The sequence below is a fragment of the Gorilla gorilla genome, chromosome 16 (genome assembly GCF_029281585.2).
Source record: "Gorilla gorilla gorilla isolate KB3781 chromosome 16, NHGRI_mGorGor1-v2.1_pri, whole genome shotgun sequence".
NCBI lineage: Eukaryota > Metazoa > Chordata > Mammalia > Primates > Hominidae > Gorilla > Gorilla gorilla.
The window spans coordinates 66,354,033-66,372,792 of NC_073240.2; the positions used below are offsets into that span (position 1 = coordinate 66,354,033).

Here is an 18,760-nt window from a genome sequence, read left to right on the forward strand (position 1 = left end):
TTAGGTACGGAAAAGACTTGCCCTCAATCTGAAAAGGCTCTTAACCCTCTGATGCCACTGTGGTGGGGCCTCAGGCTAAGACAATAAACAGGCTCAGAGGAGGTCCTGGAGGAGTCAGAGTGGAAAGACCAACAAAAACAAAGGCTGGTTACTGATAGAAGCAGAGAAATATGAAGTGCCCCAACAACCCCTTAGTGGAGTGGTCTGGGCAAGTTGTATAGCCTCTCTGGGTCTCAAAGGCCTCATTTATAAAATGAGGAGAATAACCCCTTCCTTACCCACTGCAGAGGCTGAAGCACTTTCCCTAGGCCCTTTTGAGCTCTAATATGTAGAATTATATAAAACCAGAAAAGAGAAATGGGCTCTCTGACCATCTTTCTACTATCATCTGTTAAAAAAGTGGAAAGTTAAGAAGAAGGCCAAACAAGTGTGTCATCATGAGTAAATAGTTGATGACTGTAGGAAGCTCTGCAGGGAGGATGGACTGTGTGGATTATGGGCTTCAGTTAGGGAGGGGCCTGGCTGGCTAAGAAGCTCTCCAGTTGAACTCTGATTAAAGCTGTTTTATTTCACCAGCTTGCTACATAATTAGGTTTGAAGACAACAGTGACATAAAGGTAATGAGATAACACCCAGACAAAGTAGCATGTATCTTCTCTGGTTAAGATGCTAGCCTGAGGCTGGCTGTGTGTGCCACATTTTAGAATTAGAAAGCTAAGACACAAATGACATACTTTATGCTGCACTTAATTTAATTCCAGCCAAACACCAGAACAATAGGGGAGAATCAAGGAGCAAACCTAAATGTTCCCCACTCTACCCCACCCCCTGTAACTTAACAGTCTCTTCACCAATGGTTCTGGATTAGCTGCATATGATTCTGCAGGGCCATCTCCTCTGCAATTCGTAAATGTGTAATGTTAGATATCATTCCTAGAAGCAGAGTCTCTGGTGCAATAAAAATGTTCTGGGGTGGCCAGGTGGGGTGGCTCACGCTTGTAATCCCAGCACTTTGGGTGGATCACCTGAGGTCAGGAGTTCGGGACCAGCCTGGCCAACATAGCGAAACCCCATCTCTACTGAAAATACAAAAATTAGGCCGGGAACGGTGGCTCACGCCTGTAATCCCAGCACTTTGGGAGGCCGAGGCGGGCGGATTACCTGTGGTCAGGAGTTCAAGACCAGCCTGGCCAACATGGTGAAACCCCGTCTCTACTAAAAATACAAAAATTAGCCAGGCATGGTGGCACACACCTGTAATCCCAGCTACTTGGGAGGCTGAGGCAGGAGAATTGTTTGAGCCCACGAGGTGGAGGTTGCAGTGAGCTGAGATCGTGCTACTGCACTCCAGCCTGGCCAACAGAGTGAGACTCTGTCTCAAAAACAAAAAAACAAAAATTAGCTGGGCGTGGTGGCACGTGCTGTAGTACTAGCTACTCAGGAGGCTGAGGCAGGAGAATCACTTGAACTCGTGAGACAGAGGTTGCAGTGACCCAAGATCGCACCACGACACTCCAGCTGGGCAACAGAGTGTCACTCCATCTCCAAAAAAAAAAAAAAAAAAAAAAAAAAGAATGTTCTGGGCAATTCCCCATCCAGGAAGCCACATACATTGGTTGCCTGGGGTTGGCCTGGATACCCATATAGGAGTGATGAGGAGAGTTCAGAGCTATGACCCACAGGTCCTCTCAGCTGCTTCCATCAGTCATTCATTCACAGCAGCCCCAACACAGAAAAACCTTCCACCTGTACAGAATTAGGCCATTTAAATTCTTCCAATTCTTGGATTTTACGGAAGGAACAGACCTATCACTTTTACTGAGTTTATATGAAAAAACTGAGGCACAAGTCATACATCTCTAACCCCTGCCCATATTCACACTGCCATCTCACAGTTTTACTGTCGTGAACCATATATTTTGGGCACATCCTCTTCTGTCTGTCTCACCTTATAGAATGTCTGTGTTTTTTCAGGTAGTTTCCTTGCATTTCTTAAAATCTTCTGTACATCTGTCTGTTAAGGGTAAAAAAAAAAATCCAACATTAGAATTCTGTGGTAAAAAAGGGAAATAATATAAAAGAATGGATCTAAATGTTTAAAGAAATGAAAATGAGAACACAGCTACAATGTGAAGATGAGGATCCCTTCTGAGTTAATGTCAGTTCAACATTAGTAAAACACTCCCTCCTTCAAAAGGCTTGACAGTAAAATAAATCCCCTGACAGAAACGAACTTGCCTCATAAAAATGTACCGAGTAAACCCATACATCTATTGCCAGGGACTTTTTTGCAAAGACCATTCAATGGGGAAAAAATAGTCTCTTCAACATTTGGTGCTGAGACAACTGGATATCCACATGCAAAAGAATAAAGTTGGACCCTTACATCATACCATATACAAAAAACTAACTCAAAATGGATCAGAGACGTACATGTAAAAGCTAAAACTATAAAACTCTTAGAAAAAAACAGGGGCCAGGTGCAGTGGTGTTCCCCTGTAATCCTAGCTACTCAGGAGGATTGCTTGAGGCCAGAAGTTTGAGACCAGCCTGGGCAACGTAGTGAGATGTGTTTCTCAAGAGAAAAAGAGAAGAAGAAAAAGAAAACACAGTGGGTAAATCTTTATGACTTTGGATTTGGCAATGATCTCTTAGTTAAGACAGCACAAAGCACAAACAACAAAAGCAAGAGACAAAATTTGACTTCTTCAAAACCAAAAACTTTGTGTATCAAAGGACACTATAAAGAGAGTGAAAAGATAACTCACAAAATGGGAGAAGATATTTGCAAATCATATATCTGCTAAGGATCATAATATCCAGAATATATAAAAAACCCAACAACAAAAAGACAAACCCAATTAAAAAATGGACAAAGAACTTGAGTATATACTTCTCCAAGTAATATACACAAATGGCCAATAAGCACAGGAAAAGATGCACATTACTGGTCATTAAGGAAATGCAAAAACAAAGACATACCACTTCACACCTACTATGATAGCTATATGATAATAATAATAAAAGGAAAACAATGAGTATTGGTAGGAACGTGGAGAAACTAGAACACTTATACACTGCTAGCAGAAATGTAAAATGGTGTGGCTGCTGTGAGAGAGTGTGGCAATTCCTCAATAAGTTAAAGAGAATTGCTGTCTGACCCAGCAATCCCATTCCCATTAAAATACATACCCAAGAGTATTGAAAATAAATGTTCAGACCAAAACTTACACATGAATGTTCGTAACAGCATCATCCACAATAGCCAAAAGGTAACCCTAATGTCCGTCAACTGAGGGATAATCAAAATGTGACATATACATATAGACATATGGAATATTAGCCATAAAAAGGAATGAAGTACTGATACGTACTACAACATGAATAAACCTTGAAAACATCATGCTAAGTACAAGAAGTGAAACACAAAAGGCCACAAATTGTATGATTCTGTTTACATGAAATATCTAGAATAGGTAAGTCCATAGAGACAGAAAGAAAATCAATGGTTGCCAGGGCCCGGAAGAAGGAATGTGGAGTGACTTTCCTAATGGGCACAGGGTTTCCTTTTGGAGTGATTAAAATGTTCTGGAACTAGAGAGTGGTGATGGTACATTGTGAATGTACTAAATGGGACTGAATTGTGTACTTTAAAATGGTTGAAGGTATATTTTATGTATATTTTACCAGAATAAGAAAAATAAACCCAAGATAGTAGTGAAGATTCAAACAAAAAAAATTAAAAAAAATAATTTAAGAAAAGTTCAGCTATAACTGGTGGTGAAAGTGGTTCTAATATCCCTCTGACAAGGAAGCACTGGGGTCAGGGATATCAGGAAAATAGAAGACCCTGATTTTCCAACAAAGAGGCCCCTGACACTTTAGCCTTGGCAGGATGTGGTTCAGTCTCCATGGAAACGGAGCTCAGAGACTGCGCAGTCAACAGAAACTACTTTTGTTGTCCAAGTGGCCTGTCTCATCTCATTTGGTTTAGGTTGAACTTACTGGAAGAACAAATGTAAATAAAGGTGCTCAAAGGAGAAAAAAGTTTCAATAAGTGATTTTTAAAAACAGGTATAAATGACTTTTTGCTGATGAAAGGAGAAATGTTCCTGAATACCATGCCTGAGAGCATCATTCCTTGATAATCATATTATCATAACTTCCTATGAAAGTGTTTTTGTGAAATGTAATGCTATGGCTTGAGTTCTACTGAAGGGATGGAAGAAATATAGTTATGAAGACTTTTACATCTTTTCCAAAACTGTTGTTAAAGACAATACCCATTATGTTATTCAATGCCTCACCATATAGAAAATTTCACACTAAAATTCAATGCCAGGAAAATATGTCTCTCTAGACAAACTGACAAATTTCCTTTCTTTAGACAAGAACAACTGACCTTGGTAACAGGAAGCTCAGAACCAAAACACTCACGTAAAGTTATTATTTTGCCTTGGGTTCCTGGCACAATTGTCTTCCTTCTTCCTCCTTCCTCTAGGATTCTTACTGCTCTAAATTTTGTAAAAAATGATTTTGCTATATACATGTTTTACTGTAGGGCATCTCAAATCCCTTTCGGAAATAATGACAAACATTAGAAGTAAATGAATTACTAAGTATCAAAGGAAAAGAAAATCAAATAAAATGCCTGCCTGCCTACCCAAATGTCTCCTGTCCCCAGTGGAAAGCAACATAAATGGTAATGTTACCTGCAGGCCGCTGGGTTTGATCCAGACAGTCACATTCTGGGCATAACTGCGTTTGTTTTTGGGCTGCAGGGGGAATGGACTCTTATTGTCATCCTCGCCATAAGGGTTTTCTTTAGCATCTTAAAAGAAAAGACATTCTTGAAATGACATCTGGCAAAACACAATCAGTTACATTTCCATTTAGACTAGAAGCTCTTTGAATCACTCAATCTTTGATATCCTATCACTTTGTTAATTAAGAAAATCCATTAACTTCAGTCAGGTTGGAGAACCTGTTCTCAATAGAAAGCCACTGATGTAGGAGGCCCATTTAAGTGAAAAACAGCTTAATGTTTTTAAAGAAACAAGCTTCACTTATCTGATTTATAAATTAAGGTCAAAGGATAAAACAAATACATATTTAAAAATATATATATATATACATACACATAGACACACATATATATACTGCAATTCTATATAGTCTAACCCAGTGCTCTCCAACTGAACTTTCTGTATGATGGAAATGTTCTATATCTGTGCTGTCTAATGTGGTAGCTACTAACTACTGAGCACTTGCCCTGTGGCTAGTGTGACTGAGAAACTGAATTTCAAATTGTATTTAATTTTAATTAAATTTAATGTGGCCAGTAGCTACTGGATTAGACAGCATAGGTCTAGGCATTAAAATAATTAAAAAGGAAAACTATATATAGCCAAATTAAGGCAAAGGGCAAGACAAGAAATACTTTTATTGGTGAAGCATACCCCAATATGGCTTATTAGTTTATTGCTTCCAAAAATGTAAAGCCACATTGGTTTTATAGCTACGTGAACAAACAAGGTTTGTCTCTGTACCTGCTTCCTGAGTCTATGAAACTGCCACAAACTTATAAAGCACGCATACTTCTAATGGTGTATTTGATCTTTATTATTATTAGCAACTTCTTGTGTAGACAGAGCAGTAGTCATTTTCCTACAAGTTCAGAGAACTTAAATCTCTTGCCCAAAAGTTCGTGTTGAAAAATGTAATTAGACCAGTCTGTCTAATTGAGCCAGACATTCTCTATCCCTGATTTGGTCATTAATTGAAACACCTTGATATTGGACCAACACTTCCTTTGTCAACCCTCTTCAGCCCTGACTCCTCCATAAAATACTGGCCCAACTCTCCAGACGTATTTCCATTAATATTTGTCAATATATAAACCTTCTGAGTCAGGCTAAGGTCCTGCAAGTCCTTTCCCACACAACAGTTCATTTCCAACTTTCCTGCTATTTCTATTACTCCTCACTGCCTAGAATGCTCTCCCTTCTCATTCACTCATTTACTCATTCACTTATTCATTCATTATCTATAGTAAGACCCCACTACGTAGCAAGCACTGTGCCAGGAATTGTGCCTAGAGAAGATACTTTTCAGCCTCAAGGAACTTACAGAATAAAGAATATTTATTAAATTCCAACTATGTGCAAGATACTTTACATATTCAACTTCTCTCTTTACAGCAACTCTAGAGCGAAGATGTTATTAGTCCCATTAAAGATGAGGAAACTAAGGCACAGAGAGGTTGGACTTATACAAGGTTTCACAGTGACTCAGTTGGGCCTGCTTCAAAAGCCAACACTTTTTCCACCATTCAACACTGCTGTTCCTTACTTATCCAAACTTACCTACCTATATTCCAAGTCCAGATCCTATCTTACCCCTTCCATGAAATTGTTTCAAGTTTTTCTGGCAGATAGTGGTTTTTGTAGACCCTTTTATCCCCTAGCACTTAGTATCAGTACCAAACATTTCAACATCTAATCAGAGCCTATTTTGTACTGTCATTAGTTGTCTGGAGCCTATATGTGGTAACTAACTGGCTTAGGAGACAGGAAATATTACACTTATGAAAGAAGAAATTTAAAAAAGATAGTATAAACAAAAAATAAAAGTTATAAGATAAATTTGAAGATACAGAAGACAGAACAAAAATTTTAAAAATGGGAAAATGGGCAGAAAGAGATAGAAAATTACAAACACAAATCACAAATATATGTTCCAGAAAAGGAGAACAGAGAATACAGAAAGAGGAAATAAAAGAAATAATTGATCTTCCCAGTACTGAAGAACATGAATTGCCAGATGGAAAGGGTCCACTGAGTGCCTAGCAAAATCAATGAAGAGACCAACATTCTGAAATTCAGAATACCAGGGATACAAAGAAGATCACCAAGGAATATGGAGAAAATACAGTTCAGGGTCAAAGGTCTTTGAGTCACCACGGCACTAACTTCCCGTAGCAACACTGGACTCCAGAAGAGACAACAGAGTAATGCTTCAAAACTCTGAGGGAAAATGACTTCCAACTTAGAAATCAATTCCCAACCAATCATTAAATATAAAGAATGAAATAAACATATATATATTTTCAAAATATACAAGATTTCAAAATATTTACTTCCCATGTACCCTTTTTTTCAGGAGGAGTTATGAACAGGAGATCCATAGGAGAGATGTAAAGGGCAGACTCAGGACGACACCTATGCAACAGGTCTGGGGAATAACCATACCATTTATGAAGCAGGAGGATGGAAGATGACGCTAAGAAAAAAAAAGGAAACTGACAAAATACCTGAAGAATGTATTTTACTTAGGGAGGAATTAGTTATATAGAAAACAAGCAAAGAAAAAAAATAACTGGGACTGAGCTAGGGGACAAAAAGTTGCAAAACAAAGGAAATACAAATTGGTATAGCTTAGTTGTAAATAACATTTACATCACGTAACAAGGACTGAATACTGATTTAACCAAAAAGAACATTATAACTATATTGGGAGGATAGTAGGAGGGAAAATGTGCATCTTGTGTAGGTGGGTGGGAGATGGCGGTGTTAATAGAGCTAAATATTCATCCTTTAAAAAGTCAAAAAATGGCATCTAAAATGGGGGAAAAGGGCTGGGTGTGGTGGCTCACGCCTGTAATCCCAACAGTTTGGGAGGCTAAGGTGGAGGATTGCTTTAGCCCAGGAGTTTGAGACCAGCCTTGGCAACATAGTGAGATCTTGTCTCTATAAAAAAATCAAAAAAATTAGCCAGGCATGGTGGCATGCACCCGTGGTCCCAGCCACATGAGAGGTTGAGGTGTGAGGATCACCTGAGAGGTCAAGGCTGCAGTGAGCCAAGACTGTGCCACTGCACTTCAGCCTGGGTGACAGAGTGAGACCCTGTCTCAAAAAATTAATAAAAAATAATAAGACGGGAGGCCGGGCACAGTGGCTCGTGCCTGTAATCCCAGCACTTTGGGAGGTCAAGGCGGGCGGATCACTCGAGGTCAGGAGTTTTGAGACCAGACTGGCCAACATGGTGAAACCCCGTACCTACTAAAAATACAAAAATCAGCCAAGCGTGGTGGTGGACACCTGCAGTTCCAGCTACTGGGGAGGCTGAGGCACGAGAATTGCTTGAATACAGGAGGCAGAGGTTGTAGTGAGCTGAGATCACGCCACTACAGTCCAGCCTGGGCAACAGAGCAAGACTCCATCTCAAAATAAATAAATAAAATAATAATAATAATAAAATGGGGGAACCCCTGACAGAAATAGGGACATACCTATATTATTTAGAAATGTAAATAAGGCTGGGCAGAGTGGCTCACACCTGTAATCCCAGCACTTTGGGAGGCAGAGGCAGGTGGATTACTTGAGGTCAGGAGTTTGAGACCAGCCTGACCAACAACATGATGAAACCCTATCTCTACTAAAAATACAACAATTAGCCGGGCATGGTGGCTTGCGCCTGTAGTCACAGCTATTAGGGAGGCAGAGGCAGAAGAATTGCTTGAACCTGGGAGGTGAAGGTTGCAGTGAACCAAGATTGCGCCACTGCACTCCAGCCTGGGTGATGGAGTGAGACTCAGTCTCAATTAAAAAAAAAAAAAAAGAAATATAAATAAATACCAAAAGAAACAAATAAGTTTTAAAAAGTAGTTGTCTCTAGGAACAGAATTGGGAGTAGGAAGGATTGGTACAAACAATAGTGCTATTTTGCATGTTTTGCTCAACAACCCTCTGAGGTAAGTTTTATTATTAATTGTTATTTTTTATCATAATTCCAATTCCAAGACTGCTGTGAGAGTTAAATGAGATAGTATGCTCATTATGTCCAGCACAGTGCCTGGCACAAAGTTAAGTTCATTATAATATTAGCTATTATTATCCACACTGAAAAGCAGAACAGATCCAGGAGGAAAAAACAACATGAACACAGGGCAGAGTGAACAGCAGTTCAACTGGAATGAAGAACAATTTTAACAAGCCAAGTGTTGCTATGTTGGAAGCCAGATCAGAAAGGAGTCTGAATGCTACTACTATCTTAGATTATAGATAGGCATCTTTGGTGAAAACCATCACAATAGTCTAGTCAGAGGTTGGCAAACTTTTTCTGTGAGGCCCAGACAGGTTGGAGTGCAGCGACGCAATCAGGGCTCACTGCAGCCTCTGCTTCCTGAGCTCAAGCGATCCTTCCACCTCCGCCCCCTGAGTAACTGGGACCACAGGTGCACGCCACCATGCCCAGCAAATTTTTGTATTTTTGGTAGAGATAGGGTTTCGCTATGTTGGCCAGGCTGGTCTCAAACTCCTGGACTCAAGTGATCCACCTGCCCTGGCCTCCCAAAGTACTGGGATTACAGGCATGAGCCACCACACCAGGCTGAATATTTATCATTTCTTTGTGTTGTGAATATTCAAAATCCTCTCTTCTAGCTGTTTGAAAATATATACTAAATTATTGTGAGCAATATTCAGGCTACCATGCTACAGACTACTGAACTTTTTCCTCCCTAACAGCTGTAACTTTGTATCTGTTACCTCTGCCTATTCTCCTCTCCTCACTACCCTTCCCAACCTCTAATGACCATGATTCTAGATTCTACTCTGTACTTCTATGAGCTCATTTTTTTTCAGCTTCCATATATGGGTGAGAACATGTGGTATTTATTCCAAGTTTATTTTTGTACACAAAAACTCAAAATTTGTGAACCACTGCCCTGAGCAATCTCCCTCATTCTCACCATTTTAACTATTTATGATAGGCTTACAACCTAAAATTTTATCTCCAACTCTGCCCTCTCCCCTAAACTTCAGACTTCTACAGAATTGTCTCTAGGCACCTCCACCTGTATCTCATAGGCACGAACTCAACATAAACAAAATATGTTCTTCCCAAATTTACTCTTCTCTCTCTATTATCTATTTCAACTAATAGTACTATCTTTCACCCCGCAGCCCAGGCCAGAAACCTGGCATCATTTTTAACACTTCTCTCTCCTTTATTTTCATATCCAAACATTATTGATCCTACCTCCTAAATATCTTTTACCCCCAGCTATTGCCACGGTGTGGCTCTCATCGTCACATTTCCAGGATTAACACAGTAACTTTCAGCCACAGGTCCTTGCCTTTTCAAATCCACACTCCACAGAGATATCTTTCTAAATACACATTTCTTATCTCTCACTTGGATCATGGCCATACTGTACAAGTGCAGGGGGCACCAGCCCCTAAAATATAGTTTCCTAACTGGTATCCCCCTGTTCTCACTGTAGCCAGAAGGATCTGATCACATTACTCCTCTTCAGTGGTTTCCCAGTATCTGCAAGATAAATTCCTGGTTCTTCACATTTCAGACAAGGCCTGCTCCACTCTAGCTACTACCAATCTCCAATCTACCATCTGCCCCTCCCACACCCACTCTCACATTTTGTGCCACACTTCCTTTTCTTTCTGTAGGTTTTGTTTGCCCAGGATGCCCTTTCTTCCCTTCATTAGCTCAGCAAGTTCCTCCTTTTCTTCAAAACTCAACTAGGGTATTTCTCCTCTGTGAAGATTCTCCTGAGTCCTCTAGGCAGAGCTCATCATCATCTCCTCCAGGCTTACTCTGATTTGTGCCAGTCTGTGATCATTCCACTTTCCACTAGACTTTGAACAACTCCAGCTAACTCTTTATCCCTTAGGCCTGGCACAGGATAGGTTGCTTGGTAGATGTTCCTGAAATTGAAATGGGCCCAAATGAGTCAAAGATGACTACAGTTGGAACCCGAGTAGCTAGCAGCACAAATGACTTAATCAAAAGGAGGAGGAAAATCAGAAGGAGGAATAGTTTGAGGAGAAAGGGGTGCGGGACAATAGGTCTGTAACAAACAGCTGAGCTTGAGACTGGGACAGAATATCCAGGTGTAGAGATCCAACTAGGAACTGGAAATATGATATGCAAATTCCAGGGAGAGATCAGGTGAGACTAGAGTTATAGATTTGGGAAATGTGAAGTTATTACAGCTGATAAAATAACCAAGGGAGATGAATAACCAAAGAGAAGAAGGCAAAGAACATGTTGGAAACCATGAGGCAAGGGGAAGAAAAGACAAAACGATGAGAGAAAGAAAAGTCCGCCAAAGAAAAAGTCAAATCGGTACCAGAAGCAATGTCAGGAAAGCTACAGAAAAAGTTTCAAGAAGAAGGAAAGATTACATTATCTAGGAATGACAGGAAATTACTTGAACTATAGTACACCAAGAAAAAAAATTATGGAGATTAGTTTTTCATTCTAAGCCGTTGAAGAGTTTGCATTTACTTAAAGCAATCTAAATGTTGATTTCTCCTGAGCTGTAAAATTTAGGAGTTCAAACATCAAACTCTCTTCAAGTTTTCCCCGTACACATCCAGCATCATCCGAGACCATGGCATACCAGTAAGGGAGATCAATCAGTTCTCTGACTGCACAGTCAGAGACATTGAGAACAGCAGAATGAAAACAAAGTCAGGATAAGTAAAATCTGATCTGGATTATACCTGAAATAGGACCCAACTGTGCCATTTTCCCTAGCCATGGGAGAGGTTCTGGGCCAGGCTCAAAGAGAGACATCATGAGGTTTGATTTCTTCTTGCTGTCAGCTTGGGAGTAGAGCATTCCATGCCATTCAGGACTAGATGGAGAGAAGACGGAAGATCAGAAGAACATCAAGCCTGAGACTGTCAAGTTAAATAAGTCTAGCCTGTATTTTTCTCTCGAGAGACACAGGCTTCAGCTTTGAAATCAGGCACATTACTTTTACCAAAGCAAAACCCTAAACCTGAAAATGCATACTGCTGTCCCCTAATATTTCCATTCTTCTGAGACATTTATTATTATTCAGGTAAAATCATGTGGATATGGAAATCAAAAGCAATCTTGAAAGAGAAAAAACAAATCACAAAGGGCAGCAAGTAGCTGGAGAGGTGATGAGGAGGGGTAACGGCTGTGACCTACAGGTCCTGTCACCTGCCTCACTGAGTCACTCACAGCAGCACCAAGAGAAGCCCTTCTACCACAGGGCTCAAGGCCATCATCCTGTTGTGTAAAAGAGACTCTGTCCCCAGTTTCTCAAAGGGTCCCAGATGATTCTCATATTCAGACCAGTACAAGTAGCTTGGGTGCCAAGAAATATAGCACACTAATACCTAGTAAGATCTGCATTCCTCTTTTTGGACCAGCTAATTTTAACTGTAGCAGAAATGGAGCCATGCTTCCTTTAATTAATCCTAACTCTTGATCTATACCAGCCAACCCCAGGTAGTGGCCAGAAAATGATCAGTGACCTCCTTTTTTCTAACAATATGTATTATAGAAAGGGAAATAGATGGTTTTGCAGATTTTGAGACTTCAGAAAATGTAAAAGCTAACGGGGTTTCCTCACAGGGAAGGAACACAGCAGAATGTTTATGAGTAGGCTCTGGAGTCAGAATGCATGGGTAAGAATCATGGTTCTTTCATTACTAGCTGTGTGACCTTGGGCAAGTTCCACAACCTCTCTTAAGCCTGTCTCCTCATCTATAGAATAGGGATAATGCTGATACCTCCCATATAGTGTTGTTATGAGGGATTAAATGTGCTAACATATGTAAAATACCTAGAGGAGTGCCTGGCACATAATAAAATGCTCAATGTTATTAGCATCTTTTTTTTTTGTTTCATTCTATCCCCTCATTTTATAGATGAGGAGCCTGTGAATCCTGCCTAAGATCCTAAAGCAAGTTAGTAGCATTGCTATAACCAGAACCCAGGTATTCTAGATAGGATTAGAAAGAGGAAAATTGAGAAAGGATATAAAATAAAGGCAATGTAATTAAAAGGCTCACTCCACACTTATTCTAGGGGATGATTAAAAGAGTAGTTTAGAAGGTAATAGCAGCTAGGCACTGTGGCTCAATGCCCGTAATCCCAGCATTTTGGGAGGCCAAGGTGGGAGGATCCTTGAGCCCAGGAGTTCAAGACCAGTGTGGGCAACACAGTGAGACCCCACTTCTATAAATTAAAAAAAAAAAAAAAAAATTAGCCAGGCATGGTGGTGCACACCTGGGTCATGGCCACTTGGAAGGCTGAGATGGGAGGATTGCTTGAGCCTGGGAGGCTGAAGCTGCAGTGAGCCGTGATCATGCCACTGTACCCCTGGGGGACAGAGCAAGACCTCCTCTCAAAAAAACAAACAAAAAAGGAATGTAGTAGCAGGTGGGAAAAGTGTGTGGCAGGAAAAGGAAAAAAGTGACAAGGACCTTTCTATTTCCTTCAGAAAAGTCTGCAAAATACTTCACTTTGTAAAATGATTTTCCCTTTCATTCAACCAAATGTATACAAAGTTTCCTACCCTAATTGAACAATCGCTACCATTCCTTCCACTTTTAGGCTACCATGGAGCAGGACACAAAAGTTGGGTATTTTGCCGGCAATCTGATTGGCTGAATTTTCATCTTCATTGTCATCAGTGATGCCAGTACCCACCTCATCACCTTCTGTGAAAAAAAGAGAAAACAGGTCAGACTGAAATTACCTACAAAAACCCCAAACCCCAATTTATACTCTTGGATGTTTCTAGCCTTTAAGGGATAGCGTAGAGTTCTAAGGGAATATTATAACAAGCAGGAAAAACTCATTCCAGTTTTCCAATATCTATATAAAAGTCAGTTTCCACACATTATATGAATTCCATTTATATAAAACATCCAGAATAGGCAAATCTATATACACAGAAAGGATATTAGTGGTTATTTGGGGTAGGGGAAATGGGGGGAGGGGTCTGGGAGTTGATAGTTAAAGGGTACAGGGTTTCTTTTTGGGGTTATAAAAAAGTTCTCAAATTGATTGTGGTGATGGTTGCACAACTCTGCAAATATACTAAAAACCACTTTAAATGGGTGAAGTATACGGTATGTGAATTATATCTCAGTAAAGCTTACACACAAAAATCCATTTTCCACAGTTCCACTAGGATGTTTAGTTAGATGCTATCTGGAAGCTTCAGGCACCCATTGAAACAGAATTAGATACAGAGATGTCAAGTGCATTCATAACCAACAGGCTTAGGGCAGCACATGCATGTGAGTCCCCAAAGGTAAACAATGATTACTCTACAAGCTTTTTGACTGGATTCTCCAGGTTCTCTCACACTCTGCTGACAGATGAATCTTCCTACAATTAACTTCCCTCTAAAAATATCTGTCTGCTCTGTTTTGTTCAAAGACTTTCTAATTCAACAGGAAGAATTAGCCCAGTTTAGCTAGAAAATTCAACAGCCCTTACAAAATGGCCCTACTCTGCTTTCTCATATTTTTCTTTTTCTTTTTTTTTTTTTTGAGATGGAGTCTTGCTCTGTTGCTCAGCCTGGAGTGCAGTGGCACGATCTCGGCTCACTGCAAACTCCGCCTCCCAGGTTCACCCCATTCTCCTGCCTCAGCCTCCCGAGTAGCTGGGACTACAGGCGCCTGCCACTACGCCCAGGGTTTTTTTTTTTTTTTTTTTTTTGCATTTTTAGTAGAGATGGAGTTTTACCATGTTAGTCAGGATGGTCTCAATCTCCTGACCTTGTGATCCACCCGCCTTGGCCTCCCAAAGTGCTGCGATTACAGGTGTGAGCTACCGCGCCCGGCCACCTTCCTGTATTTTTCTTTTCACTATTCCCCTATATAAATGGTTTATTTTGCTTAATTTCTTTCTTGGTAAGTATACTGGCATGCAGAATTCCCCAGGGCCTTAGAACTAAGGGAAATCTGGCTGTTCTCTGAGAATAATAATTATCAACACAGTGATTATAAAGCCATCTGTGGGTATATATTCAAGATTCTGTCTGTGAACATGTGATTGGTTATAGAATATTCAATACTCCAACTGAGATAACCTGGGTATAAATGGAATGTGGTCATTACTCAGTATGTGAAAACCTGACTGACTACATACAGTTCTTAGAGAAAGCTGATAAATATAAAGTGGATGGTCAGCTTAAAACAGAGGAAAAGATAATTTTAAGGGTAGAACTAGGATTTGAACCTGTAGCCAGTCAGGGACAAAAGCTCCTGCTCTATACCCACCACAGCACAGTGCCACCCCTGAAAAAGATAATTTTAAAGAGTTAGAGTCTAGCATTCTCCAGAGAGATGCTGAATTTGAGGAGATGACTTTATAGTTCCTAGAGATATATGCTGCAGTAAGGAGGACTCACAAGGGCCTGGATTCACCCATTCATTCAACAATATTTACTGAGTTATCTACTATGTGCTGGGCACCAGTAGAACAAAGAACAGATGTGATTCTTCCGTGTATAAAGCTGTATTTGACTTGCACATTTTATCAAGTAACCATCTGATAACTACTTAAGCTTTCTCAGCATGTTAGTACTAGGAAAGGCAGAGCCCTGGATGAGGGACTAAGCATTCTCATCTCTAAAGAGGACCTCCACTGTAAATTCACAAACCAACACACAGTAAATATGTGTCAAAATGTTTCTACCATGTAAAGCAGAATTATTTTTTTGATATATTAGGCAATATTCCATTTTCTAAAATCCAATTCTGTAACTATTCCTTTCCCCTAAATTCTGCAAAATGGGCTATCCTACTATCTAAGATTTAAGAATAACTTTAGTTAATAAGACGCTTCAGACGTATCAGTGGAATAGGAACTCACCTTTGTTAAGTGCTATAGGTAAGACCAGATGTCTGGACAGAACTGGGGGACTTGAAATATCAGCTATATCAATAAATCCCACTATTTCCAAATCTGAAATGAAGGAATCAACATAGAATTAATTCATTCTATGGAAAAGTACATTATTTTCTGTGTATTACATTTCACAAATGCACTGTTTAGGTTGGGGTTTCAAATATGATGACTGGGAAAGTTATTAGATTTGTCTATGGAGTTGTCTAATAATTTGCATTTTAAGCTGCTCAGGAAATAATGATAACTGTCATTTATTTAATGAGTCTAAGTTATATGACAAAATCAGCTAAATTTTATTTTTATAAGGTTAGGACCCCAGCCAAGGCAAAAACTGAAAGGTCTAATCCCTCTGTGTAGTCAGGGATGTTCAGGTCACCAGGGGGCATCATAGTCAAACACTTCCACAGCAACTACAATCAGCTTTTGAAAAATAAAGCTATTGTATTAAAAACATCTCTCTGAGAAAGAACTGTATTCTCTACAAAACTAGGGTAAGCAGTCTAAATATGACAATGATTTCTCTGCTTTATAGATGCTGTAGTAAAGACCAAAAGTATTTGTTGAAAACCTAAAATAAATAAAAATAAATGTTGTAACCAAAAGAACTTAAACATTTCAATTATATAATATAAAAACTTAAAAAACAATAAAAATTATAAAGAAGAAAAAGTCACTCATTATTCATAATCAAAGGAAATCTCTATTAATATTTTATTGATGTGCTTTTCAGTCTTTCTTCTAGATTAATACCCAAATTTTCAAAAGAATTTTTAAAAATCAGAATCATGGTGAACACCTTATATTTCTTTTTTCTTCTTTTGAGACGGAGTTTTGCTCTTGTTGCCCAGGCTGGAGTGCAATGGCGCAATCTCAGCTAACTGCAACCTCCGCCTCCTGAGTTCAAGTGATTCTCCTGCCTCAGCCTCCCATGCACAGCTGGGATTATAGACATGTGCCACCACGCCTGGCTAATTTTGTATTTTTAGTAGAAACAGGGTTTCTCCATGTTGGTCAGGCTGGTCTCCCGACCTCAGGTGATCCGCCCGCCTTGGCCTCCCAAACTGCTGGGACTACAGGTGTGAGCCACTGTGCCCGACCATATTTCTAATACATTAGGAAGTGTGCTTCTCTGGAGATTTGCTGTGCTTACCTCCCTTAGCTGAGTAATAAATGCATTAGTATAAGCAGCTAGATATTTTTCATTTGAGTAGAAAAAGGTCTACTTTATTTTAAAGCAGTTTAGCTGCAAGAAAAATCTTCCACTAAGAGTTTATATGGGAAAGAAAAGACCTATTCAAATTTACTCATCGAGAAAGGATGGGAAGGAAGTGGAATCTAACTGTTATGAAGGCAACAAGACTTTTGGTACAACTTAATGTACTACTGTCTAGTCACAGTAGAAGAGATGGATGCCTTGCTTCCAGAAGCTAAAGGCACAAAAAGTAAAAAGACTGTTCACAGCCCCTCACTCCAACACTCCTTAAAAATCTGTATACCACAAACAATGAGCATTCACTGAACATTTAGTTCTAATCATTTATTGACTGAACAATTATCTATTGGGCACCTACTAAGTGTCAGGCACTATGCTGGACATCAAGGCTGTAATGGTGACTGAAACACTGATAATATCCAGCCCTAAAAGATTTAACATGCACCTAAGATTCAAGGAGTCCACCCACCAATAGGAAGCAAGTCTCCTCTCCACTGCTCCTTGCTATTTTTGACTCTTCACTTTGCAAGTCTCAGTTAAGCATAGTATTGGCAACACGAACCAGATAAAAGCTGTGGTACATCACTTTCTTTCAGTCATAATATAAGCAGCAGTGCTAGAAGAGTACACTATATCAGATCCAAGAACTCCAAGACCATCTGGTTGATTCTCCCTACCTAGCCAATAAGAACTAGAGGAAGACTTGCCAGGGTCACATATCAAGAGTCATACTGCAAAGTATAGAAGCTAGCCCTTCTTATATGACCTTAATTATGATACTAATTAAGTTCAGTATGTCTATTAAGAATCACCTCAAAGATTTCAATGCTAGTGAATATGGCTATGATTTCCAACTCTAATAATTCGTGGTTATAATGATCTAGGATTGGAGATCAACTGATGACCTTACCATACAAGACCAATATTCTGCCACCCCTTAGGTAATGAATCTTCCAATCCAAAGTGCTGATGACAACAGCACCCTAGTACAGGTTGAGTATCCCCTATCTGAAAATCTGAAATCCGAAATGCTCCACAATCCACAACTATTACACATGCATGAAGCTGACACGAAGCTAAAAGGAAATGCTCACTGGAGCACTTTGGATTTTCAGATTAAGGATGCTCAATCACTAAGTAAAATGCAAATATCCCAAACCCCAAAAAATCTGAAATCTAAAGCACCTCTGTTCCCAAGCATTTTGGGTAAGGAATACTCAACCTGTACCACAATATATATTTCTTTTCAACCTTCCTAGACAGAGAAGAGAGTAAAAGTCACAAGTCAGAAGAAAGTAAGGATAATAGAGAAACTAAGAAAGAAGTTTTTTTAAAAAGTTACCTGTGTTAATGACTTTAGGGATAGGATCAATTTCTTCATCTACAACAAAAGGTTCTGGCCTGGGGAAGACTTGTACATCAGCAGTTAGGTGGCCACACTTGAGAACAGCATGGAAAGGCGTATATGCCAAATCTATCAGTTTTCTAGAATATGATAATTAATAGTTATAGGAAGAGTAATATGATACACATAAAGTTAATTTTTCAGGACGCAAGGGTTGTTTTCCTTTCAAGTTGGTTCCAAAACTAAGATCTGACCATCTGTAAAACAGAACAAAATCTGACATTTTTGGTGAGGAAATTTCAATTCTGAAAAGCCCAAGAGAAAGTTAATTTGAAATTTTGCTGAGTCATTATAAGGAAGTCAGTATCTACAGACAGTATAGATTTACTTTAAAAAACCATTACTACCCACCACTTTATCTGAAAAATGTACAACTTGGGGAAAATGAAATGACACAATTAGGAACAGTAAAACAGATAGTCTTCCTGGATGTC

At 39.5% G+C, this 18,760-nt stretch overlaps 1 protein-coding gene across 10 annotated transcripts in view; it reads right to left on the bottom strand.

Annotated features, from left to right (window-relative positions):
- The window catches only part of INTS14 (integrator complex subunit 14), a 32,038-nt gene that overhangs the window by 1,222 nt on the left and 12,056 nt on the right, over nucleotides 1-18,760 (bottom strand). For all 10 annotated transcript variants that reach the window (XM_063698629.1, XM_019010666.4, XM_055362640.2 and 7 more), the window contains 6 exons: nucleotides 18,264-18,406; nucleotides 15,673-15,765; nucleotides 13,361-13,505; nucleotides 11,529-11,662; nucleotides 4,713-4,831; nucleotides 1,949-2,014 (listed from right to left, as the gene is read on the bottom strand). In XM_063698629.1, the coding sequence (XP_063554699.1) occupies nucleotides 1,949-2,014; nucleotides 4,713-4,831; nucleotides 11,529-11,662; nucleotides 13,361-13,505; nucleotides 15,673-15,765; nucleotides 18,264-18,406 (700 nt within the window). The remainder of the gene's footprint in view (nucleotides 1-1,948; nucleotides 2,015-4,712; nucleotides 4,832-11,528; nucleotides 11,663-13,360; nucleotides 13,506-15,672; nucleotides 15,766-18,263; nucleotides 18,407-18,760) is intronic.